The sequence below is a fragment of the Hyla sarda genome, chromosome 8 (genome assembly GCF_029499605.1).
Source record: "Hyla sarda isolate aHylSar1 chromosome 8, aHylSar1.hap1, whole genome shotgun sequence".
NCBI classification, from domain to species: Eukaryota; Metazoa; Chordata; class Amphibia; order Anura; family Hylidae; genus Hyla; species Hyla sarda.
Window position 1 is genome coordinate 213,281,272 of NC_079196.1, and position 27,366 is coordinate 213,308,637.

The 27,366-nt window shown below is 44.0% G+C and overlaps 1 protein-coding gene across 7 annotated transcripts in view; it reads right to left on the reverse strand.

The window, feature by feature from the left end:
- LMF1 (lipase maturation factor 1) overlaps positions 1-27,366 on the reverse strand; it is a 330,318-nt gene that overhangs the window by 94,672 nt on the left and 208,280 nt on the right. For all 7 annotated transcript variants that reach the window (XM_056533475.1, XM_056533471.1, XM_056533468.1 and 4 more), the window contains one exon: positions 14,335-14,502. In XM_056533475.1, the coding sequence (XP_056389450.1) occupies positions 14,335-14,502 (168 nt within the window). The remainder of the gene's footprint in view (positions 1-14,334; positions 14,503-27,366) is intronic.

A 27,366-nucleotide genomic window follows, 5' to 3' on the forward strand; every position in this document is an offset into this window, starting at 1 on the left:
ATGCCCCCTCCCGTAGACTTGTATTGACGGGGGGAAGGCCGTGACGTCACGAGGGGGCGGAGCCATGACATAACGATGCTCCGGCCCCTGTATTGCCCGTCATTACGTGCAGAGCGATCTCGCTCTGCGCAGTAATGATAGCGGGGTGCTGCAGCAGCGATCCCCGGGGTCCCCAGCAGCGGGACCCCAGCGATCTGACATCTTATCCCCTATCCTTTGAATTGGGGATAAGATGTCTAGGGGCGGAGTACCCCTTTAACCTGGAGACAGAAGGGGAGCGGTTTTTGAAAGAAATTATCTCTGTTTTTTTTTCTATTCCTGGATAACCACTTTAAAATGGTATTCCAGGAAAAAACTTTTTTTATATATCAACTGGCTCCAGAAAGTTAAACAGATTTGTAAATGACTTCTATTAAAAAAATCTTAAACCTTTCAGTACTTATGAGCTTCTTAAGTTGAGTTGTTCTTTTCTGTCTAAGTGCTCTCTGATGACACGTGTCTCGGGAACCGCCCAGTTTAGAAGCAAGGTTCCCTAGACACGTGTCATCAGAGAGCACTTAGACAGAAAAGAACAACTCAACTTCAGAAGCTCATAGGTACTGACAGGATTAATATTTTTTAATAGAAGTAATTTACAAATCTGTTTAACTTTCTGGAGCCAGTTGTTATTTAAAAAAAAGTTTTTTTTCCTGGATAACCCCTTTAATCCTCTTGCTGAGGGTGTGGTGTTTAATCACTGCACCTGGTCATCAAATGAGGCTGCTGGTGCTGGAGTCATTAGACTCATGAGTGGGTTGGGAGGGCCAGTGCACATTTTGAGCAGTTTTGATGCATTTTCTTATTCAAAAGTGCATTCTTTAGAGAAACAACGCCATGAGGCGAAACGAGACGTGTTATAAAGATCTGAAGTCGTCAGGCTGTGTTCACACGTTGCACTTTTATTACATTTCTTACATGTTTTTACTGTGTTTGTCATGTTTTTGCTGCACTTTTCTAAAAAATGCTGTAAAAATTACATGTTTTTACCATGATTTTGCGAAATTTCAGTAAATAGCACAATTTTTTTTGCCGCAATTTGGGAAAATCATGGCAGAGAAAGCAAAAAAAAATTGTAAAAATGTGAACACAGCCTCAGAGGAGGCTTGTGGCTGTCCGGGCCCTGCTGGGAGTTGTAGTTTTGCAACAGCTGGAGGCACCCTGGTTGGTAAACACTGCACTGGAGCAATAAACTACAAAGCCAGACTACACAGGCTTTGCTTGTAGTCTGTTACCATGGAGACACATATCTGTACAGGAGCTGTATACAAAAATGAAATGAGATTTAGGCCAATACTATACACAAATCTGTTTCTTTTTTTTTTATATTGTGGGATACACTGGATCAGTAAACTGCAGGGCCAGACTACACAGGCTTTGTTTGTAAGTCTGTTACCATGGAGACACATACAGTGATCCCTCAACTTACAATGGCCTCAACATAAAATAGTTTCAACATATAATGGTCTTTTCTGGACCATCGTAACTTGAAACCAGACTCAACATACAATGCTATGGAATCTGCATAACATGTCAATGGCTGGAAGAACCGACCAATCAGAATGTACATTTCACTGGTAAAACCTGTGTATTCCTAAAGTGTATGCACTGACTGGTGTCTGGTAGCACCCCCTACAGTACAGGGAGGTATTACATGTTCTGTACTCTTTACCTGTATTACTGAAGTGTATGCACTGACTGGTGTCTGGTAGCGCCCCCTACAGTACAGGGAGGTATTACATGTTCTGTACACTTTACCTGTATGTCTGAAGTGCATGCACTGACTGGTGTCTGGTAGCGCCCCCTACAGTGCAGGGAGGTATTACATGTTCTGTACTCTTTACCTGTATTACTGAAGTGTATACACTGACTGGTGTCTGGTAGCGCCCCCTACAGTACAGGGAGGTATTACATGTTCTGTACTCTTTACCTGTATTACTGAAGTGCATGCACTGACTAGTGTCTGGTAGTGCCCCCTACAGTACAGGGAGGTATTACATGTTCTGTACTCTTTACCTGTATTACTGAAGTATATGCACTGACTGGTGTCTGGTAGCGCCCCCTACAGTACAGGGAGGTATTACATGTTCTGTACTACTGTTTACCTGTATTACTGAAGTGCATGCACTGACTGGTGTCTGGTAGCGCCCCCTACAGTGCAGGGAGGTATTACATGTTCTGTACTCTTTACCTGTATGACTGAAGTGTATGCACTGACTGGTGTCTGGTAGCGCCCCCTACAGTGCAGGGAGGTATTACATGTTCTGTACTCTTTACCTGTATTACTGAAGTGTATACACTGACTGGTGTCTGGTAGCGCCCCCTACAGTACAGGGAGGTATAACATGTTCTGTACTACTCTTTACCTGTATTACTGAAGTGCATGCACTGACTGGTGTCTGGTAGCGCCCCCCTACAGTACAGGGAGGTATTACATGTTCTGTACACTTTACCTGTATTACTGAAGTGTATGTACTGACTGGTGTCTGGTAGCGCCCCCTACAGTACAGGGAGGTATTACATGTTCTGTACACTTTACCTGTATTACTGAAGTGTATGCACTGACTGGTGTCTGGTAGCACCTCCTACAGTACAGGGAGGTATTACATGTTCTGTACTACTCTTTACCTGTATTACTGAAGTGTATGCACTGACTGGTGTCTGGTAGTGCCCCCTACAGTACAGGGAGGTATTACATGTTCTGTACTACTCTTTACCTGTATTACTGAAGTGTATGCACTGACTGGTGTCTGGTAGCGCCCCCTACAGTGCAGGGAGGTATTACATGTTCTGTATTACTCTTTACCTGTATTACTGAAGTGTATGTACTGACTGGTGTCTGGTAGCGCCCCCTACAGTACAGGGAGGTATTACATGTTCTGTACTCTTTACCTGTATTACTGAAGTGTATACACTGACTGGTGTCTGGTAGCACCCCCTACAGTGCAGGGAGGTATTACATGTTCTGTACTACTCTTTACCTGTATTACTGAAGTGTATGTACTGACTGGTGTCTGGTAGCGCCCCCTACAGTACAGGGAGGTATTACATGTTCTGTACTCTTTACCTGTATTACTGAAGTGTATGCACTGACTGGTGTCTGGTAGCGCCCCCTACAGTACAGGGAGGTATTACATGTTCTGTACTCTTTACAGGGGTCATTAGGGTGTGTGCACAGTACTACTTCCAAGAGCCATACGGTGGTCGCAGGGCAGTGTTTCCCCAACCTGTTGCAAAACTACAACTCCCATCATGTACCGACAGCCTGAGGCTGTCGGTACATGATGGGAGTTGTAGTTTTGCAACAGCTGGAGTGCGGCAGGTTGCGCCGCAGCGATGTAGAGCGCGTTACTCAATCTACAGGATAGGATGATACATTGTAACGGCTATTAGGATGGCGTCAACGTACACATCGGATCACATGGCGCTGCGGTCGGAATTGGATTTTCACGCACCGCTTTGTGGTTCCCGCTATGGCGTACAAATATTTACGGGCGCGCATACACACTGGCTTACAGATGCAACACACACACACCCACCCACAAAAAAACGTAGCTGGCTTTGGCATTGCCCCCCCTGTGCCAAGTACTTAAACTCTATTTCCCCAGAGTCGGCACCTGGTCCCTTGGCAGGCAGAGCGGGCAGCTGCGCGGGCTGGAGACGACTCCGACTCTGTCACAGGGATAAGCGTCTAATGGGAGCCGGCTGGGCCGACTTAACTGTTTCACCGCCTGGGGCCAGCACCGTGACCTCCTGGGGGGATACCATCACCTGGAATCATGGCCAGTAACCATTATTTAAAGGGGTACTCCACTGGAAAATATATATATATATATATATATATATTTTTTTTTTTAAATCAACTGGTGCCAGAAAGTTAAACAGATTTGTAAATGACTTCTATTAATAAATCTTAATCCTTCCAATACTTATCAGCTGCTGTATGAGCCACAGGTAGTTCTTTTCTTTTTGAGTTTCCTTTCTGCCTGACCACAGTGCTCTCTGCTGTCCATTTTAGGAACCGTCCAGAGCAGGAGAGGTTTGCTAAGGGGGATTTGTTTCTACACTGGACAGTTCCTAAAACGGACAGAGAGCACTGTCAGCAGAGAGCACTGTGGTCAGACAGAAAGGAAATTCAAAAAAGAAAAGAACTTCCTGTGGAGCATATAACAACTGATAAGTACTGGAAGGATTAATATTTTTAAATGGAAATAATTTACAAATCTGTTTAACTTTCTGGCACCAGTTGATTTAGAAAAAATTTTTTTCCAGCGGAGTACCGCTTTAAAGGGGGGATCCATCGATCTAAGAGCGTCTCCAGCGGAAGACCTGTCCTGTCCCGCAGTACACAGACAGCCCATTGGTGTGAATGGATGTGGTGTAGTGCTTTATTTGCCCTGTGGTGGCGCTGCAGGGAAGCTGAACACTTACTGCCGGGGTTTACACACATATGATAGCCAATCTGGTCCCAGTAAGAAGACAACTAGGTCTCTAAACTGCGGACCTCCAGCTGTTACAAAACTACAACTCCCAGCATGCCCGGACAGCCAACGGCTGTCCGGGCATGCTGGGAGTTGTAGTTTTGCAACCGTAGAAGGCACCCTAGTTGGGAAACACTGTTTTATAATAATGGTTTGAGTGGCATCCCGACTGGGATCCAACCGTTGGCTGATGGGAGTTGTAGTTTTGCAGCAGCTGGATAGCCCGAAGTTGGGAAGCACTATTTTAGTCAGATCTGGTTGACAGCAGAGGGTTTTCAGGGCATAATGGGAGTTGTAGTTTAGCAAAAATTTTAAGAGGAACTTCATGATGGGAGTTGTAGTATTGCAACAGCTGGAGGGTCACGTGTTTGTGGACACTACTCAGGGCATAAAAAAGCAGTACTGTGACAGCTGGAAAGCAAAAGATAACACTGCTCAAGGCATGATAGGAGTTGTAGTACTGGAACAGTTGGAGAGCCACAGGTTGTGAAACACTACTCAGGGCATGATGGGAGTTGTAGTAATGGAACAGTTGGAGAGCCACAGGTTGCAAAACGCTACTCAGGGCATGATGGGAGTTGTAGTAATGAAACAGTTGGAGAGCCAGAGGTTACATAACACTACTCAGGGCATGATGGTAGTTGTAGTTTTGCAACAGCTGGACGTTCACGGGTTGGGGAGCACTACTCTGGGCCTGATGAGAGTTGTAGTATTGCAAAAGCTGGAGGGTCAAAGGTTGGGAAACAATGGCCAGGGCATGATGGGAGTTGAATTTTTGCTACAGCTGGAGAGCCACAGTTTGGGGAACACTACCCAGGGCATGATAGGAGTTGTAGTACTGCAACAGTTGGAGAGCCACAGGTTAGAGAACACAACCCAGGGAATGATGGGAGTTGTAGTACTGCAACAGTTGGAGAGCCACAGGTTAGAGAACACTATCCAGGGCATGATGGGAGTTGTAGTACTGCAACAGTTGGAGAGCCACAGGTTAGAGGACACAACCCAGGGCATGATGGGAGTTGTAGTACTGCAACAGTTAGAGAGCCACGGGTTAGAGAACACAACCCAGGGCATGATGGGAGTTGTAGTACTGCAACAGTTAGAGAGCCACGGGTTAGAGAACACAACCCAGGGCATGATGGGAGTTGTAGTTTTGCAACAGCTGGAGAGTCACAGGTTGGGGAACACTGGGCAGGGAAATATAAATTTCGGAAAACATAGATACCAGGGAAAAAATGTTTGGCCTCCAGAATAGTATAAATTCCAGACTAAAGGTTGGTGGGCTAAACAATAGATTATAGTGATAGGTCTACGGCGGATGCAGCAGAGCCGAATTAGTCATAACGTTTTTATTTATTTATCTATTTTTTGCACACCACGGTTGTGCTACACGATAACATCCGACAAAGTCAACTCTGCTACACCTGCCTGTTATTGGAAATTGTCAAACGCTTCTGATTTTAATAAAAATGGGGGGGGGGGGGTAGGTAGTGGGGGGGGGGGAGAGTGCAAAAAAATAAAATAAAATAAAAAAACAAGTCCCACAGTCAGACCCGCCACCGCGACTCCAATAACAATTATAAAAAGCGCCATAAAACGTGCATGAAATGTCAATGGAGATCTTCAAGAGTGTGTATTAAATGGCATATCAGCATTAAAGTTTACAGCTTCCTCTGCAGAACAGGAGTCTGTCCATAAAGCCCAGCTGAATGCGGAGACTGTGTGTGAAAGAAGCAGGGTTTTGTTTGAGTGCCAGATCCCCCCTTGCGTTACACTGCGCGCTTCTCGTGCGGAGGCTCTCTCCCCCGCCAGTGGAATAAATAAGTCCGTAATTGTGAACCCCTCAATAAAATAGCAATTAACTCGTGGTTGGACCCCGCGTAATTACAAGGTTTTATGGGGGGGGGGGCTTTCAAAATCCTTCTGGCTCCTTGCACCCTGACGTTGTGCAGGTAACCAGCAGTGCGCGAGGCTCGCCACTAGAGGCCGCCGTTCGATTCTGCAGGAGATCTCTAGATCACATTGTTGGGGGGGGATTGTTCTAGGGGTTTCCCAAGCAGATGTTGCAAAACTACAACTTCCAGCAGGTCCGGACAGCAGGACCACAGTTTGGAGACCACTGTTCTAGGTCAGTGTTTCCCAACCAGTGTCCCTTGAGATGTTTTGAAACTACAATTCCCAGCATGCTCAGAGAGCTGACGGCTGTCCGGACATGCTGGGAGTTGTAGTTTTTTGAACATCTAAGGGGACACAGCTTGGAGACTACTGTTCGAGGTCAGTGTTTCCCAACCAGGGTCCCTCGAGTTGTTGCAAAACTACAACTCCCAGCATGCCCGGACAGCCGTCGGCTGTCCAGGCATGCTGGGTATTGTAGTTCTGAAACTTCTGGAGGGCAACAGTATGAGACTACTGGTCTAGGTCAGCCTTTCCCAACCAGGCTGCCTCGAGATATTGCAAAACTACAACTCCCAGCATGCCTGGACAGCCAACGGCTGTCCGGTCATGCCGGGTATTGTAGTTCTGAAACTTCTGGAGGGCAACAGTATGAGACTACTGGTCTAGGTCAGCCTTTCCCAACCAGGGTGCCTTTAGATGTTGCAAAACTACAACTCCCAGCATGCCCAGACAGCTAACCAAGTCACATTATGCCCGGACCTTTTCTAATTTAAAATTTTATTTTCTATTTAAACTTTTGCAGTTTTAATTCTGGCCACTAGATATCAAAAAAGCATTCCAGCAATTGTATTATTATTTATTTATTTGCTTATATACTGCAGCATAGGCTATTATTAGAAAATAATGTAGAGGTTCTTGTGTAGGTTTTGTGCTTACCTGTTTTGGCTAATGTGGCAGGCATGAGGCTCCATGTTGGATGGAGATCTTCAATCGGATTGTCCATGATTGTTCTAAGTCAGTGTTCACCAACTGAAGTGCCTCCAGATGTTGCAAAACTACAACTCCCAGCATGCCCACACAGCCAACGGCTTGGAGACACCTGTTCTAGGTCTTCCCCAATCTGCAGCTCTCCAGCTGTTGCAAAATGCCCTGGCCTTTGCTCATTTTAAAAGTTACTTTTTATACTATAAAATACATTCAAATTCTTGCAGTTTTAATTCTTGCCATTAAGTCTAATATTAAAAAAGCAGTCTCGGAATTTTCTTTAATAAGTTTTATTAAAGAATGTAGAGGTTCTTGTGTATGCCTTGTGCTTACCTGTTTTGGCTAATGGGGCAGACATGAGGCTCCATGAGCCTTTTTTTCCCTCCCATGACTGAGGGTGTGGCGTTTGATCACCGGACCTGGTCATCTAGTTAGACTGCTGGTGCTGGGGGCCACCCAGGGGAACCTTATTAGACTCATAAGTGGGTTGAGGTCAGTTCACACTATGTGCAGTTTTGAAGCATTTTCTTATTCAAAGTGAGTTTTTTACAGAAATATTCCCATGGTGAAAAGTGTTTTGAACTATAATCACAAAATATCAAGATTTGAAATATTTAGTCTGTGTTCACATGGTGAATTCTTACTGCATTTTTACAATATTGTGGTTAAAAAAAAAAGTAACATTTCTTACACTGATTTGCTGACGTGTTTCAGACCCAAAGACCTTAGTCATGGCTGAGATGCGATTATAGCAAAGTGATTGGCCAGCACTAAGTAGAAGCCTATATGTCCGCTAACAAAGAGAACTCTATCCTCCAAAGGAAAAACAAAGTCCAGCATCAAATCCAGTATGTAAAGCTTCAAACCTCTTTATTGCATCTAGATGACAGACGGGTTTCGATCACAGAGGTCTTCATCATGCATGAACTTACACAGACCGTAATCTGGTCTTCAGTTTGATGACTAATATGTTCTTAGGACTGTATTGTTCTTATCTGTTTTACCTTATTATGAGAAATTACTCTTATATGCATTTGCAGTTTGAGGACCTTTATGATTTATTTGTGTTTTACTGCAAAGTAAAGGTAAAGTTTTAAATTGCGGTGATAAGAACAGCTGGAAAGCCGCAGATTGCAGACTACTGTACTTTTGAATAGGAATGTCCTGATACCAATATATCGGTGCTGGTACCAGCATTTGTAATCATGCAGATGTCCTTCATACCCTTCCCAATACTGGCAGATCATCACCAATCACCTTTCCTCTGTCAGTTCATAGCGTGGCAGGTCCTGTACCACTGACAGAGCGGAGGATACAGAGGCCTCAGCACGGGAGCGGAGGGAAGGTGATGGGAATTTTATTATTTTCTTTTGGAGGAGACTTATTGGGGGAAACAAATGGAGGCATCTACCTAATAGGAGGTTCCCTACCTACCTGATTACCTAACTACTGGGGGCTCCTACCTAAAGAGGAATGTCCTGTACCTACCTACAGGGGGCTGCTATCTAATAGGGGGGGATTTCCCTACCAAAATACCTGCGCTTCTGACTAATAGGGGGGATTCCCAACTTACCTACTGGGGGCTTCTACCTTATAGGAGAGATTTCCTACCTACTTAAAGGGGCTTCTACCTAATAGGGTGATCCCTACCTATCTACTGGGGGCTTCTACCTAATAGGGCTGATTCCATACCAACCTACTGGGGTTTTCTACCTAACAGGGAGAATTCTGTACCTACCTATTGGGGACTTCTATCTTATATGGGGGATTTCTTACCTACCTACCTACTGGGGGCTTCTACCCAATAGGGCGGATTCCCTGCCTACCTACTTGGGGCTTCTATCTAATATGGGGATTCCCTATCTTCCATCTACTGGGGGCTTCTAATTAATAGGGGGGAATCCCTACACAACTACTGGGGGCTTTTACCAAATAGGGGGAATCCCCTAACTTACTACCTACTGTGGGCTTCTACCTAAAAGGGGGGATTCCCAACCTACTGGGGGCTTACAATACACCAGTGGTCTCCAAAGTGTTCACCTCCTGCTGTGGCAAAACTACAACTCCCAGCATGCCCAACGGCTGTCCGGGCATGCTGGGAGTTGTAATTTTGCAACAGCTGGAGGTCCACAATTTGGAGACCACTACCACACAATAATAGTGGACTGGTCCTTCATCTCAGTGCTGGCCTCTTCACTGTCCGCAGCCCATAATGTGGATGGAAGAGGAGCCAGCGGTGGGCTGGAGATTACACAGCAGCTGATTCTATCGTTCCGTCACATTCCTGCTCGGACCCCAGAGAGATGGATATTTATGTTCCCACTTGGTAAACATAACTGAGGCTTTTCCTAATGAGTGGAGGTTACTGCTGTGGTCAGCGGGGATGAAGGGAGCCAGTGTCATGCCGGTGCTGGGAGGGCCGGAGCCCACCGACTGCACAGAACAGGATGTCAGGTAGATTCCTTACTGTACGCTATTTATGAGACGAAGCACACAAGCTGCTCTTTGTAAGGTACTGAGCCCATACATAGACTGTGCAGAGGTATTGTTATCGCTTATGGCGCTTGTTGCGATTGGGCCCCAAAGTAAAAATTTAGATGGGTTCCATGATGGAAGACATTCATATCGATAGCCCTGCTCCATGACCCATTAAAAAGTACCTGTCACCAAATAAAACTTTTAATATAGTGTTCCTGGTGTAATTAGCAGACACTTTCCTATTCACTTGCTTTTAAAATTATCAACATAAATATGTTTAAAATGTAATAGAGAAAAACGGCCACTAGGTGGCTCTGTTCTGTTCCCTGCCACAATTAATACAGTGAGTTTGGTCTCCTCCCGGCCTGGCAGGAGTCCAAAATCAGGAAGTTTTTCTCTGCACTGAGCTTGATTGACAGCTGCACAGAGTCTCATTGAAATATGCAAAGAGCCTCACTGAAAGCTGCACAGACTGAAAGCTGCTGCACAGAGCCCCATTGAAAGATGCACAGAGCCTCACTGAAAGATGCAGAGTCTCACTGAAAGATGCAAAGAGCCTCACTGAAAGCTGCCCAGACTGAAATCTGCTGCACAGAGCCTCATTGAAAGATGCATAGAGCCTCACTGAAAGCTGCACAGACTGAAAGCTGCTGCACAGAGCCCCATTGAAAGATGCACAGAGCCTCACTGAAAGATGCAGAGTCTCACTGAAAGATGCAAAGAGCCTCACTGAAAGATGCACAGACTGAAAGCTGCTGCACAGAGCTTCATTGAAAGATGCATAGAGCCTCACTGAAACACACACAGAGCCTCACTGAAACAAGCACAGAGCCTCACTGAAAGCTGCACGGAGCCTGAGGTCTTCTATTCATCACAGCACTGCAACAATGTGAGGGCGGAAGTGGTCCCCCAGCAGGCTTCAGTGTTGTCATGCCGGCGCTGGGGAACACCCACTTTCTCCTGCTGGGAGATTGTACTATGTGAGCAAGAAGAAAGGTAAGATACACAGCTCTGAAATTTTTTTAAGTGTGGGAGGAGTGTTAGGAGTAGTTAAGGAACATAGCCTGAGTTAGTTTAAAAAAGTTTATTTGGTGACAAGTACTCAAATAGAAGAATCTTTACAAGAATATAACTACTATAAAACTGCCCCCTATGTACAAGAATATAACTACTATAATGCTGCCTCCTAAATACAAGAATATAACTAAGTCCAAAGTGTTAGGCACAGCTCACTCGTACGCCCTTTCTGCGTCTCGGACGAGACTGAACCACAACTCGTATAGTAATATAAAGAATGAAGAGATGTCCAGCGCAGATTCCAAGCAATACGAAATAATTTATTCAGCAGTAACACGACATGATGACAGGTAGGTGACGCGTTTCAGCCACAATCTGCGGCCTTAGTCATACTTAGTCGTATGACTAAGGCCGCAGATTGTGGCTGAAACGCGTCACCTACCTGTCATCATGTCGTGTTACTGCTGAATAAATTATTTCGTATTGCTTGGAATCTGCGCTGGACATCTCTTCATTCTTTATAAGAATATAACTACTATAATACTGCGCCTATGTACAAGAATGATAACTACTATAATACTACTTCCTATATACAAGAATATATCTACTATAATACTGTCCCCTATATACAAGAATATAACTACTATAATACTGCTCCTATATACAAGAATATAACTACTATAATACTGCACCTATATACAAGAATATAACTACTATAATACTGCCTCCTATATACAATAATATAGCTACTATAATACTGCTCCCTATATATAATATAACTACTATAATACTGCCTCCTATATACAAGAATATAACTACTATAATACTGCCTCCTATATACAAGAATATAACTACTATAATACTGCCTCCTATATACAAGAATATAACTACTATAATACTGCCTCCTATATACAAGAATATAACTACTATAATACTGCCTCCTATATACAAGAATATAACTACTATAATACTGCCTCCTATATACAAGAATATAACTACTATAATACTGCTCCTATATACAAGAATATAACTACTATAATACTGCCTCCTATATACAAGAATATAACTACTATAATACTGCCTCTTATATACAAGAATATAACTACTATAATACTGCTCCTATATACAAGAATATAACTACTATAATACTGCTCCTATATACATGAATATAACTACTATAATACTGCTCCTATATACAAGAATATAACTACTATAATACTTTCTCCTATATACAAGAATATAACTACTATAATGCTGCTCCTATATACAAGAATATAACTACTATAATACTGCTCCTAAATACAAGAATATAAATACTATAATACTGCCTCCTATATACAGAAATATAACTACTATAATACTGCCTCCTATATACAAGAATATAACTTCTACAATACCGCTCCTATATACAAGAATATAACTACTATAATACTGCCCCCTATATACAAGAATATAACTTCTATAATACAGCTCCTATATAACTACTATACCACTACCTCCTATATACAAGAATATAACTGCTATAATACTGCTCCTATATACAAGAATATAACTACTATAATACTGCTCCTATGTACAAGAATATAACTACTATAATACTGCCTCCTATATAGAAGAATATAACTACTATAATACTGCCTCCTATATAGAAGAATATAACTACTATAATACTGCTCCTATATACAAGAATATAACTACTATAATACTGCCTCCTATATACAAGAATATAACTACTATAATACTGCCCCCTATATACAAGAATATAACTACTTTAATACTGCCTCCTATATACAAGAATATAACTACTATAATACTGCTCCTATATACAAGAATATAACTACTATAATACTGCCTCTATATACAAGAATATAACTACTATAATACTGCCCCTATATACAAGAATATAACTACTATAATACTGCTCATATATACAAGAATATAACTACTATAATACTGCCTTCCATGTACAAGAATATAACTACTATAATACTGCCTTCCATGTACAAGAATATAACTACTATAATACTGCTGATATGTATAATACTACACAGCTCAAAAATATAAAGGGAACACTTAAACAACACAATGTAACTCCAAGTCAATGACACTTCTGTGAGATCCCACTGTCCACTCAGGAAGAACACTGATTGACAATCAATTTCACATGCTGTTGTGCAAATGGAACAGACAACAGGTCTACAACCCAAACAAGTGGCTCCGGTAGTGCAGCTCATCCAGGATGGCACATCAATGCGAGCTGTGGGAAGAAGGTTTGCTGTGTCTGTCAGTGTAGTGTTCAGAGCATGGAGGCGCTACCAGGAGACAGGCCAGTACATCAGGAGACGTGGAGGAGTCCGAAGGAGGGCAACAACCCAGCAGCAGGACCGCTACCTCCTCCTTTGTGCAAGAAGGAGCAGGAGGAGCACTGCCAGAGCCCTGCAAAATGACCTCCAGCAGGCCACAAATGTGCATGTGTCCACTCAAACGGTCAGACACAGACTCCATGAGGGTGGTATGAGGGCCCGATGTCCACAGGTGGGGGTTGTGCTTACAGCCCAAAACCGTGCAGGACGTTTGGCATTTGCCAGAAAACACCAAGATTGGCAAATTCGCCACTGGCGGCCTGTGCTCTTCACAGATGAAAGCAGATTCACACTGAGCACATGTGACAAACTTGACAGAGTTTGGAGATGCCGTGGAGAACGTTCTGCTGCCTGCAAGGTCCTCCAGCATGACCGGTTTGGCGGTGGGTCAGTAATGGTGTGGGGTGGCATTTCTATGGGGGCCGCATAGCCCTCCATGTCCTTGCCAGAGGTAGCCTGACTGCCATTAGGTACCGAGATGAGATCCTCAGACCCCTTGTGAGACCATATGCTGGTGCGGTTGGCACTGGGTTCCTCCTAATACAAGACAATGCTAGACCTCATGTGGCTGGAGTGTGTCAGCAGTTCCTACAAGAGGAAGGCATTGATGCTATGGACTGGCCGCCCGTTCCCCAGACCTGAATCCGATTGAGCACATCTGGGACATCATGTCTCGCTGCTTTAGTCCAGGTCTGGAAGGACATCCCTCAGAAGACCATCCCCCACCTCATCAGAATCATGCCCAGACGTTGTAGGGAGGTCATACGGGCACGTGGAGGCCACACACACTACTGAGCCTCATTGGGACTTGTATTAAGGACATTACATAAAGTTGGATCAGCCTGTAGTGGGTTTTCCACTGTGATTTTGAGTGTGACTCCATATCCAGACCTCCAGGGGTTGATACATTTGATTTCCATTGATAATTTTTGTGTGATTTTGTTGTCAGCGCATTCAACTATGTAAAGAGGAAAGTATTTCATACAATTAGTTCATTCAGATCTAGGATGTGTTATCTTAGTGATCCCTTTATTTTTTTGAGCAGTGAATATACTACTATAATACCGGTGTACCCTTACCTGGAAGAGGATTTGCAGCACTCCGTTGACAATACACATGCGTCTGCCCATGAATATAAAGAACGGTACGACCAGTTCGATGAAATGATTGACCAAGGTCTCACACTGGTGGAACCAGACGGGGTTGCGGTGCATGAAGTAGGCCAAAGGGTTTGGCACCGGCTGGGTCTGCAATGAGAAAAGAGAAGGCAATAAATAGGAGTTGGCGGTATCGGTCCTGGAGAGGTGATACAGACATTACACGACATCGCTGGCGCTCGCTGCAGCCACCTCCATCCGTTTCAGTGAGTGCGCAGGCCGGACCGCGGGACAGGGTTACATAAGGATGTGGGATTTAAGGAGCTTCCAAGCTGAGAAGGCCGCATGTAATTGAATGAGACACAACATCTTTAAATTATTTGTAGCGGAATCAGGGAAGGGAAGAGCAAGAGGGAGAGAAATATGTGCAGTCAAAGTATGAGGGACAAACATACACAGCACCATTATAAACCATATATATATATAGAGAGAGAGAAAGAGGTTACTGATCCATAGGGTCTATACACAAGGTAGAATTCAACCTCAAATTAAAGGGGTACTCCGGTGGAAAACTTTTTTTTTTTCCATCAACTGGTGCCAGAAAGTTAAACAGATTTGTAAATTACTTCTATTAAAAAATCTTAATCCTTCCAATACTTATTAGCTGCTGAATACTACAGAGGAAATTATTTTCTTTTTAGAACACAGAGCTCTCTGCTGACATCACGAGCACAGTGCTCTCTGTTGACATCTCTGTCCATTTTAGGAACTGTCCAGAGTAGGAGAAAATCCCCATAGCAAACATATGCTGCTCTGGACAGTTCCTAAAATGGACAGAGATGTCAGCAGAGAGCACTGTGCTCGTGATGTCAGCAGAGAGCTCTGTGTTCCAAAAAGAAAAGAATTTCCTCTGTAGTATTCAGCAGCTAATAAGTACTGGAAGGATTAAGATTTTTTTTTATAGAAGTCATTTACAAATGTGTTTAACTTTCTAGGAAAAGTTGCTGAGTTGCCCATAGCAACCAATCAGATCGTTTCTTTCAATTTTGAAAAGGCCTCTGAAAAATGAAAGAAGAGATCTGATTGGTTGCTATGTGCAACTTTTCTTCTGGACAGGTTTTGATAAATCTCCCCCTTAGGCTCCAAAAATCATGACTTGCTCTAGAGATCAGGTGCCGGTGCTCAGAACAGAATGTTTAGGTTTTACTAAAACTAAGGAAACTTCCTGGTCACTAGGAATGATCACCAGCCCACCAGGGACGACACCACACAGTGGGGGAGATTTATCAAAACTTGTGCAAAGGAAAAGTTGCCCATAGCAACCAATCAGATCACTTCTTTCATTTTGCAGAGGCCTTGTTAAAAATGAAAGAAGCGATCTGATTGGTTGCTATGGGCAACTCAGCAACTTTTCCTCCAGGAAAGGTTTTGACAAATCTCCCCCATTGAGTCACCAGGAAACAATAAGTTCGATGTTACACATAAGTATACAGCACGATATAGGTTTTTTACAGGGTCCAGATGGATCCATTCCTCTGTGAACATTCCTAACAAAGGCCAAAATGACACCCTACTGGCCTTCGCCGGGTAAATGGGGCTCTATAGATCAGTATAATGCTTGTGCCAGGACAACCTCGGGATCACTACTAAACACAGTGTGAATGTAGCCTTATACTGTAGCTTGCACACAATAAAAGTGAAGAAAACCTAGTCTTGCTGCTTCCCCTGTCCTTGGATTACCAGTCATTTTCGATCCGCTGTGTAAAGCAATGCCACCAGACCACCTGGAACTATATAATGATACCGGATCATTTGGAACGACACAATGCCACTAGACTACCAGGGACTACACAATGCCACCGGACCCGTCAGGAATTACACAATACCACTGGACCGCCAAGAACTACACAATGGGATTACACAATGCCACTGGACCGCCAAAAACTACACAATGCCACTAGACTACCAGGGACTACACAATGCCACCAGACCAGTCAGGAATTACACAATGCAACTGGACCGCCAAGAACTACACAATGGGATTTCACAATGCCACTGGACCGCCAAAAATGACACTAGACTACCAGGGACTACACAATGCCACCGGACCCGTTAGGAATTACACAATACCACTGGACCGCCAAGAACTACACAATGGGATTACACAATGCCACCAGATCCACCAGGAATTACACAATGCCACTAGACCGCCAAGAACTACACAATGCCACTAGACTACCAGGGACTACAAAATGCCACCGGACCCGTCAGGAATTACACAATGCCACTGGACCGCCAAAAACTACACAATGCCACTAGACTACCAGGGACTACACAATCCCACCGCACCAGTCAGGAATTACACAATACCACTGGACCGCCAAGAACTACACAATGGGATTACACAATGCCACCAGATCCACCAGGAATTACACAATGCCACTGGACCGCCAAGAACTACACAATGCCACTAGACTACCAGGGACTACACAATGCCACTGGACCCGTCAGGAATTACACAATGCAACTGGACCGCCAAGAACTACACAATGCCACTAGACTACCAGGGACTACACAATGCCACCGGACCAGTCAGGAATTACACAATACCACTGGACCGCCAAGAACTACACAATGGGATTACACAATGCAACCAGATCCACCAGGAATTACACAATGCCACTGGACCGCCAAGAACTACACAATGTCACTAGACTACCAGGGACTACACAATGCCACCGGACCCGTCAGGAATTACACAATGCCACTGGACCGCCAAAAACTACACAATGCCACTAGACTACCAGGGACTACACAATGCCACCGGACCCGTAAGGAATTACACAATGCCACAGGACCGCCAAGAACTACACAATGCCACTGGACCACCAGGGAACATACAACGCACCAGACCACACAGGAATACACAATGTCCCCAGATTGCCAAGAAATACACAATGCCACTGGATTGCCAGGAGCTACACAAAGCCTTTGGATCACCAAAAACGACACAATGTTACTGGATTAACAGGGACTAGACAATACCACTGGATAACCAGGAACTACACAATGCCTCTGGATGACAAGAGACAACACACAGCTGCTGGACCACCGGTAACTACAAAATTCCCCTGAACACAATGCCCTGGACCACCAGGGACTACACAATGCCACTGGATCACAAGAGACTAAAAAAACTGCTGGACCACGAGGAATGACAAAATGTTACTGGATCCCCTGAGACTGCACAATACCACTGGGCCTCTAGGGACTAGACAATGGCAGGAGCTTGAAGGCATCAGGTGGACACGAAAATCTACAGCCAAGCTATAAAAAACAGATATTTAGGATATATTTAGTATATGTAGCAGACATAATAACTGGACCTGCTCCTTCACTGGGTGACATAGTATGTTAGCAGGACCCTGCCAGATCTCAGAGGAGGGATGAGCTGTCATAAATAGCCTCTATGATTTCACTCCAGCATCAACCTGCTACGTTTAGCTTCTTGTAAGAACCAAATGAAACCTCTGGGATACCAGGGATGGTTACTTGGCCACTAGCTCCCCAGGACTAGGGTTGCCATCTGGCCGGTATTTTACTGTCACAGCCGATATTTTTGCCACCCTGATGGTATTTATCCAACCAATCCTTCAACTCCCGGAATGTTGCACCATAACCTATACCAGTGTTTTTGAACCAGGGGTGCCTCCAGCTGTTGCAAAACTACAACTCCCAGCATGCCCTTTCACAGCCTGTGGCTCAGCAGCTGCCCCAAACGAAAACTACAACTCCCAGTATGTTGGACTATATAGTAGTATATAGTATAGGTCAGTGTTTCCCAACCAAGGGCACCTCCAGCTGTTGCAAAACTACAACTCCCAGCATGTTGGACTATATACTATAGGTCAGTTTTCCCAAACTAGAGTTCCTCCAGCTGTGGCAAAACTACAACTCCCAGCATGTCCAGACAGCCAACGGCTGTCCAGGCATGCTGGGAGTTGTAGTTTTGCAACAGCTGGAGGCACCCCTGGTTCGAAAACACTGACCTATACTATATAGTCCAACATGCTGGGAGTTGTAGTTTTGCAACAGCTGGAGGTGCCCCTGGTTCCGAAACACTGACCTATACTATATACTACTATATAGTCCAACATACTGGGAGTTGTAGTTTTGCAACAGCTGGAGGCACCCCTGGTTCCAAAACACTGACCTATACTATATAGTCCAACATGCTGGGAGTTGTAGTTTTGCAACAGCTGGAGGTGCCCCTGGTTCCAAAACACTGACCTATACTATATACTACTATATATATACCACAATGTTACAAGGCCTCCCTGGGACTCTATGCTGCACCAGTGGTCACCTAGATATGAAAAGTTTCCAAACCAGGGTGCCTTCAGCTGTTGCAAAACTACCACTCCCACCATGCCCGGACAGCCAACGGCTGTCCGGGCATGCTGGGAGTGGTAGTTTTGCAACATCTGGAGTGGTAGTTTTGCAACATCTGGAGGGCCACAGCTTGGAGACACCATAGGGCAGCATAGGCTATTATTAGAGAATAATGAAAAGGTTGTTGTGTATGCCTTGTGTTTACCTCTTTTTAGCTGATGTGGCAGGCGTGGGGTTTTTCAGCCATACTGTAGGTAGTTTTGCAACAGCTGAGGCACCCTGATTGGGAAACACTGCTGTACACATTGTATCGCAGAAGATCCATGATATAAAGTGTACAGAGGGTGCTTAGTATTACCGTAAAGCCCCTGCTATGCCCGGGCACATACCACTGGCACTCCCAGCTCTATGTACTTACACACTGTGAGTGGAGGGGTAGTCTCTCTCGCTTCCTCTCTCTGCCAAATCTGCTATTGTTATTATTTTATGAGTAGAACTGGAAAGAATCAGCTTCTCCCCAGATACATGGCGGGATAGATCCATACTCCCACCCCCCTGTGGACTGGACGCAGCATCCCTCTATCCTTCCTCTGTCAGTGGGGAGGAGGATGGGTGTTAGAGGGGGCGCCAAGCTGGTGCCGGGTGGGAGCGAGAGGACACAGGGAGAGGCTGCGGTTTTGATATTTTCCGGTTCAGCACAGTGCCCTCTCAGGGGGGGGAAGAAATTTTTCTTCGTATTAACCCTTGCACCATCATCATTGTTGGAAAAAAAAACAACAACAATACGGTGCACGTGAAATTGTCAGCTGCTGCACTGGACATTGAGGGGTTAACTCCGCCACATAATTTACTAGTAAATATTGTTTTTGGAAAAAAAAAGAAGAAAAAAAAAAAAAGATCTTCTGGCATGTAAGGTCTTCATTATAGTGGGATGGGGTCTGAAGATCAAAATACAGGCCCAAAGAAAACAGAAGAGGCCGGCGATGGCCCATAGGCTCGTATTATATCCAGACCTACATGAAGTGGAAACATTGCGGTGATACCGCCGGCAGATCGCAACCACCAGAAACGGCAGGTTCTACGGACGATCCGCACTGCACAGACAACCTCCTCACACCAGGGCCTGGGGCTTAGGGTCCGAAACCTGGGCCACTGTGTCACTTACCTCATACAGAGGTCCAAGGCTGGGATAAAATAATGCACAAGTGTACAGTGATCCCTCAACTTACAATGGCCTCAACATACAATAGTTTCGGTCTTTTTCTGGACCATTGTAACTTGAAACCAGACTCAACATACAATGTACAGACAGTCCAGATCTGTGAAACATGTCAATGACCGGAAGAACTGACCAATCAGAATGGGCATTCACTGGTAACACACCTATATTACTGAAGTGCATGCACTGACTGGTGTCTGGTAGCGCCCCCTACAGTACAGGGAGATATTACATGTTCTGTATTACTCTTTACCTCTACTACTGAAGTGTATGTACTGACTGGTGTCTGGTAGCGCCCCCTACAGTACAGGGAGGTATTACATGTTCTGTACTACTCTTTACCTGTATTACTGAAGTGCATGCACTGACTGGTGTCTGGTAGCACCTCCTACAGTACAGGGAGGTATTACATGTTCTGTACTCTTTACCTGTATTACTGAAGTGCATGCACTGACTGGTATCTGGTAGCGCCCCCTACAGTACAGGGAGGTATTACATGTTCTGTACTACTCTTTACCTGTATTACTGAAGTGTATGCACTGACTGGTATCTGGTAGCACCTTCTAAAGTACAGGGAGGTATTACATGTTCTGTACTACTCTTTACCTGTATTACTGAAGTGTATGCACTGACTGGTGTCTGGTAGCGCCCCCTACAGTACAGGGAGGTATTACATGTTCTGTACTCTTTACCTGTATTACTGAAGTGCATGCACTGACTGGTGTCTGGTAGCACCTCCTACAGTACAGGGAGGTATTACATGTTCTGTACTACTCTTTACCTGTATTACTGAAGTGTATGTACTGACTGGTGTCTGGTAGCGCCCCCTACAGTACAGGGAGGTATTACATGTTCTGTGCTCTTTACCTGCATTACTGAAGTGTATGCACTAACTGGTGTCTGGTAGCGCCCCCTACAGTACAGGTAGGTATTACATGTTCTGTACTACTCTTTACCTGTATTACTGAAGTGTATGCACTGACTGGTGTCTGGTAGCACCCCCTACAGTACAGGGAGGTACTACATGTTCTGTACTCTTTACCTGTACCAGGGTTAGCTGCTCCTTTGGGCACCAGGTGAGGGCGACTCCTTGTTAATTTTTTTAGGACATTGTGTGCTGTACAGGACCCTGAAGAAGCTCCTGTCCTCTACATAGACAGTGATTACAGCTCCCAGCAGATCTTTATTACTTTTATATGTAAGGATTTGCTTTATATGTATTAGTTATCTACTTCTTTTTCTTTAATCCTCACTTTTTCCTATTTTTTGATTCTGGGGCTTCAGAACCAATTACAAGGTTTCCATAGAGTTCTGGTCCCAACATACAATGGTCCCAACATACAATGGTCTCAACATACAATGGTCGTCCTGGAATCAATTAATAATGTAACTTGAGAGACCACTGTATCAGGCTCAGTTCCATAAACACTTCATGCTATGTTGATCATGATGAAGACACAGTCTCACCCCATATCTGGTTGGGTGGTTACTCATAGGTAAAGGTGGCAAGATAAAGATGGTGTTTCAGAAGCTAGACCATTGCGATCATGGGTGGGATGTATTAGACTAGTCAGTTCTTAAGGTTCATATATTGAAAGTGTGCTGGCCCAGTATGGGAGGTGTTACCCCGTACCCTTCCTGTCCTGTCAGGCAGCCTCCCTTCAGTGTCCCCAGGGCCCCTTGCACTTGTTTCCCCCTGTACATATGTTCTGCAGTGTATTGTATTATAAAATGTCTTGTATCTTTAAGAGTTATGTCATGTGATTGTTACCCAGGAGGTACCAGTGACCAGGTGATCCCAGGGGTGACCTATGGGCTCCCTTCTAGTCTCCCCCATATAAGCCCTGGGTGGAGCTTCTCTCTCTCTTCTGCTGAGGTCCAGTGCAGTCTTGTCTAGTGTGTGTGTCCAGAGTGTTGGAGACCTCAAAGTCCAGTCCTGCAGCCGCCATCAAGTCAAGTAAGATAAAGTCACAGCTTTATGAGTCAAGTCAAGTCAGTCCCTGTCATCTGTCAAGTCAGCGTGGTCTGCATTCAATTGTCCAGTCCTACTACAAGTCCCAGCAAGCCCTTAAGGTCTCTGCGTCACTGGTCACCTCCTTGTGCCCTGGCTGAACTGTATAGACTGTACATCTGTCTACGCTCAGTAAAGCTACTGTTGTCCATAACTTAGCGTCGGAGTTTTTATTGCCCCCGTGCCTAACCCAGGATCCAGCGGTATACCTTCGGGTGGTTTTAGGCTAAACCAAGGGGTTAATGCCATCTGCCCCTAGGGTAAAAACATCTGCCCTCATCACACCCCGCTACCACAAAAGCATGAAGACTGGTAAGTGTAAGGACCTGGGCGCCTAACACTAGGACCATATTGTGATGTCTAGATCAGAGGTCCCCATCCTAGTCCTCATGGCCACCAACAGTCCAGGATTAGAATGTTTCCCTGTTCTATTCCAATCCAACACCAGAATGTTGGTGGGAAATGAGGACTGGGTTGGGGACCACTGGTCTAGACAAGTCGCAGCATCTTCAGAACGGCCCTTTCTGTGGGGTAGCGGTTAGTACCTAACGCACTATAAGGAAAGACAACAAGTAAATGGAAACAGGGTCATGGACACCCAAGACTCATTAAAGGGGTACTCCGCCCCTAGACATCTATAAGATGGGGATAAGATGTCTGATCGCAGGGGTCCCATCGCTGGGGACCCCTGCAATCTCGGCTGCAGCACCCCAAACATCCGGTGCACGGAGCGAACTTCGCTCCGTGGCTGATGACTGGTGATGCGGGGCGGAGGCTCCTGATGTCACGCCCACGCCCCTCAATGGAAGTCTATGGGAGGGGGCGTGACGGATGTCACGCCCCCTCCCATTGACTTGCATTGAGGGGGCGTGGTCGTGACATCATAAGCCTCTGGCACTGCACCCGACGCTCTAAACGAACGTCGGGTGCTGCACGGAGATCGCAGTGGTCCCCAGCGGCAGGACCCCCGTGATCAGACATCCTTTGGATAGGGAATAAGATGCCTAGGGGCGGAGTACCCCTTTGTAATGTGTGGCAGGTGAAGTCTAGACTGTCTGGTCCGATCCTACAGAAGAGCTGCTGTAAAGCAAACTGCTGAAAAAAGTCCTGCTTTCTATGAGAGAAAGGAGTCAGATCAGAATCACACAGAACACCATAGTTTCCTGTCTATGGGGCCCGCAGACCGGTCAGAGCCCCCATGCTGACCCCTGTCCATCACCGAAAGTGTCTGCAATGAACAGATGAGCATTAGAACTGGACCATGGAGCAATAAAAGAAAATGGCCTGGCAAGATGGATGACGTTTCACATAATGTGGACAGTCAGGTGGTGGTGGTGTGCGTCACTTACCTGGAGTAGAGAAAGCACCAGGATAGACATTGGGAAGAACACAAGCCGGCGGGGTGGTGTGATGGGCAATATTCTGCGGGGGACCTTGGGTCCTGGCATCATGAGGATGTTACTGTGACATGTTCCACCTACCTAACCATTCTACAGAACAAGCCCCCCCCCCCTTCATGGCAGCGGGACCCTCTAATATCAGCGGCCTCTTTCAGCAGGATAATGCCCCCCCGGCCCCACTGCAGACATTGTTCAGGAATGAGAAACATGACAAAGAGATCAAGGATATTACTCGGACTTAGTGTCGCCACTTTTCTTGCAAAAAAAAATACCGGCCATGCTAATTTGCATAATCAATTATATATGCGTGACATCACAGGATACATATACAGGGGAAACTTTGTACTATTCTGACCCCTAGAACCTTTTTATTTCTCCTTATATGGGGCCTGTATGAGGGATCATTTTTTTGCGCCCCGATCTGTAGTTTTTAACACCATTTTTGTTTTGTTGTGACTTTTTGATCGCTTTTTCTTTTTATTAAATTCGTAAATTAGTTACTAACTACAACTCCCAGCATGCCCTGATACAGCCTGTGGCTCAGCAGGTGCCCCAAACGAAAACTACAACTCTCAGCATGTTGGGCTATATAGTAGTATATAGTATAGGTCGGTGTTTCCCAACCAGGGGTGCCTCCAGCTGTTGCAAAATAAAAATTCCCATTATGTTGGACTATATAGTAGTATATAGTATAGGTCAGTGTTTTCCAACCAGGGGTGCCTCCAGCTGTTGCAAAACTACGACTCCCAGCATGTTGGACTATATAGTAGTATATAGTATAGGTCAGTGTTTCCCAACCAGGGGTGCCTCCAACTGTTGCAAAACTACAACTCTTAGCATGCCCGGACAGCCGTAGGCTGTCCGGGCATGCTGGGAGCTGTAGTTTTGCAACAGCTGGAGGCGCTTTGGTTGGGAAACACTGGTATAGCATATGGTGCAACATTCCGGGGGTTGGAGGATTGGTTGGATAAATACCGGCCATTGCATTGCAGGTATTTTTAACAATAAAAATACTGGCAGGTGTAGGGTGGCCAAAATACCGGCTGTGTCGGTAAAATACCGCCCAGGTGGCAACTCTACTCGCTTCCATATTCTTCAGATCTCAATCCAATCGATCATCTGTGGGATGTGCTGGAGAAATAAAGCCAAACAATGGAGGCCGCACCTCACACCTTACAGGACTCACAGGATCTACAGTCAGATACCACAGGACACCACACAGGTCTATGGAGTTCGGCCACCACAAGGGGGAGCTACACAATATTAGGCAGATGGTTTCAATGTTATGGCTGATCGGTTTACAGCAGTACATAGATATGTGTGAACAAACGATAACACAGCTCTTATATCTGACATGTGACACAGGCAGAACAACATTTTATGGTCCTCGACATTAGCAATCGGGGACAGATATTTTACGGTTCTTAAAAGAGTACTCCGGTGAAAAACTATTTTCTTTAAATCAACTGGTGCCAGAACGTTAAACAGATTTGAACATTACTTTTATTTAAGAATCTTTATCCTTCCAGTACTTATCAGCTGCTGTATACTACAGAGGAAGTTCTTTTCTTTTTGGATTTCCTTTCTGTCTGACCACAGTGCTCACTGCTGACACCTCTGTCCATGTCAGGAACTTTCCAGAACAGGATAAGTTTGCTATGGGGATTTTCTCCTCTTCTGGACAGTTCCTGACATGGACAGAGGTGTCAGCAGAGAGCACTGTGGTCAGACAGAAAAGAAATCCAAAAAGAAAAGAACTTCCTTTGTAGTATACAGCAGCTGATAAGTACCGGAAGGATTCATATTTGTAAATAGAAGTAATTTACAAATCTGTTAAACTTTTTGGCAACAGGTTAATAAAAAAAATTATTATTTTCATCGGAGTACCCCTTTAAGCAGACGCCTTCTGGTGACTACAGACGCTGAACGCCAACTAAATCGCCATTTATTATCCTATATAGCTTTATTGCACTGCTGTGGACTTTAAGGGGTTAAGTGTTTATTGCAGAGGTTAACAGGGGAAGTAGTACTGCAGAACAACATGTGTATGAGAGGTAGGAAGCCTGTAGAGCGGAGCACGAGGAGGCTAAGGGCGCTCACTGTGTGTGTGTTCCCAGCTCAATGCCTTCCATATGTGCGCACAACCCAAGTGAAGGCTCGCCTCCGATTCCCAGGTGGGAACCCCGTAATATTTCCCCCCTGAGCTGTGGGATTACACCCTGGACCCCAGGCCTCATGACTAAGTCCCACCTGCCTAGCGCACATGGAACATCAGCGGAGTATTCTGGCCTCACATCACCATTATTAATGTGTTATCATTCTGCAGATCCCAATATTACTGACCACACACTTCACATGAGCTAACTCCTTCCTACTGCTCCACAGATTAGCACCGCTTATCTCACCCCTTGTCTAAATACTGCAGCCCCCCCCCCCCCAAATAAAAGAGCAGACCCTCAAAGTAAGAGTCCATGAATGCTGAGATAATTCCTACAAAAGCCTCTATTATCCATTGCATACAATGTATTTGTGCTGCAACATATCAAGCCTTACCTTCTCTTTAACTGATATACTGCCCCCTATGTACAAAAATATAACTACTATAATACTGCTCCCTATGTACAAGAATATAACTACTATAATACTGCTCCCTATGTACAAAAATATAACTACTATAATACTGCTCCCTATGTACAAGAATATAACTACTATAATACTGCTCCCTATGTACAAGAATATAACTACTATAATACTGCTCCTATATACAAGAATATAACTACTATAATACTGCTCCTATGTACAAGAATATAACTACTATAATACTGCTCCTATATAGAAGAATATAACTACTATAATACTGCTCCTATACACAAGAATATAACTACTATAATACTGCCTCCTATATACAAGAATATAACTACTATAATACTGCTCCTATATACAAGAATATAAATACTATAATACTGCTCCTATATACAAGAATATAACTACTATAATACCGCTCCTATATACAAGAATATAACTACTATAATACTGCTCCTATATACAATAATATAAGTACTATATATAACTGATCCTATATACAAGAATATAACTACTATAATACCGCCTCCTATGTACAAGAATATAACTACTATAATACTGTCCCCTATATACAAGAATATAACTACTATAATACTGCTCCTATATACAAGAATATAACTACTATAATACTGCTCCTATATACAAGAATATAACTACTATAATACTGCCCCTATATACAAGAATATAACTACTATAATACTGCTCCTATATACAAGAATATAACTACGGTACTATAATACTGCTCCTATATACAAGAATATAACTACTATAATACTGCTCCTATATACAAGAATATAACTACTATAGTACTGCCTACTATATACAAGAATATAACTACTATAATACTGCTCCTATATAGAAGAATATAACTACTATAATACTGCTATTATATACAAGAATATAACTACTATAATACTGCCCCTATTTACAAGAATATAACTACTATGATACTGCTCCTATATACAAGAATATAACTACTATGATACTGCTCCTCTATACAAGAATATAACTACTATAATACTGCTCTTATATTCAAGAATATACCTACTATAATACTGTCTCCTATATACAAGAATATAACTACTATAATACTGCTCCTATATACAAGAATATAACTACTATAATACTGCTCCTATATACAAGAATATAACTACTATAATACTGCCCCTATATACAAGAATATAACTACTGTAATACTGCCTCCTATATACAAGAATATAACTACTATAATACTGCCTCCTATATACAAGAATATAACTACTATAATACTGCTCCTATATATAAGAATATAACTTCTATAATAATGCTCCTATATACAAGAATATAACTTCTATAATACTTATCCTATATATAAGAATATAACTACTATAATACTGCTCCTATATACAAGAATATAACTACTATAATAC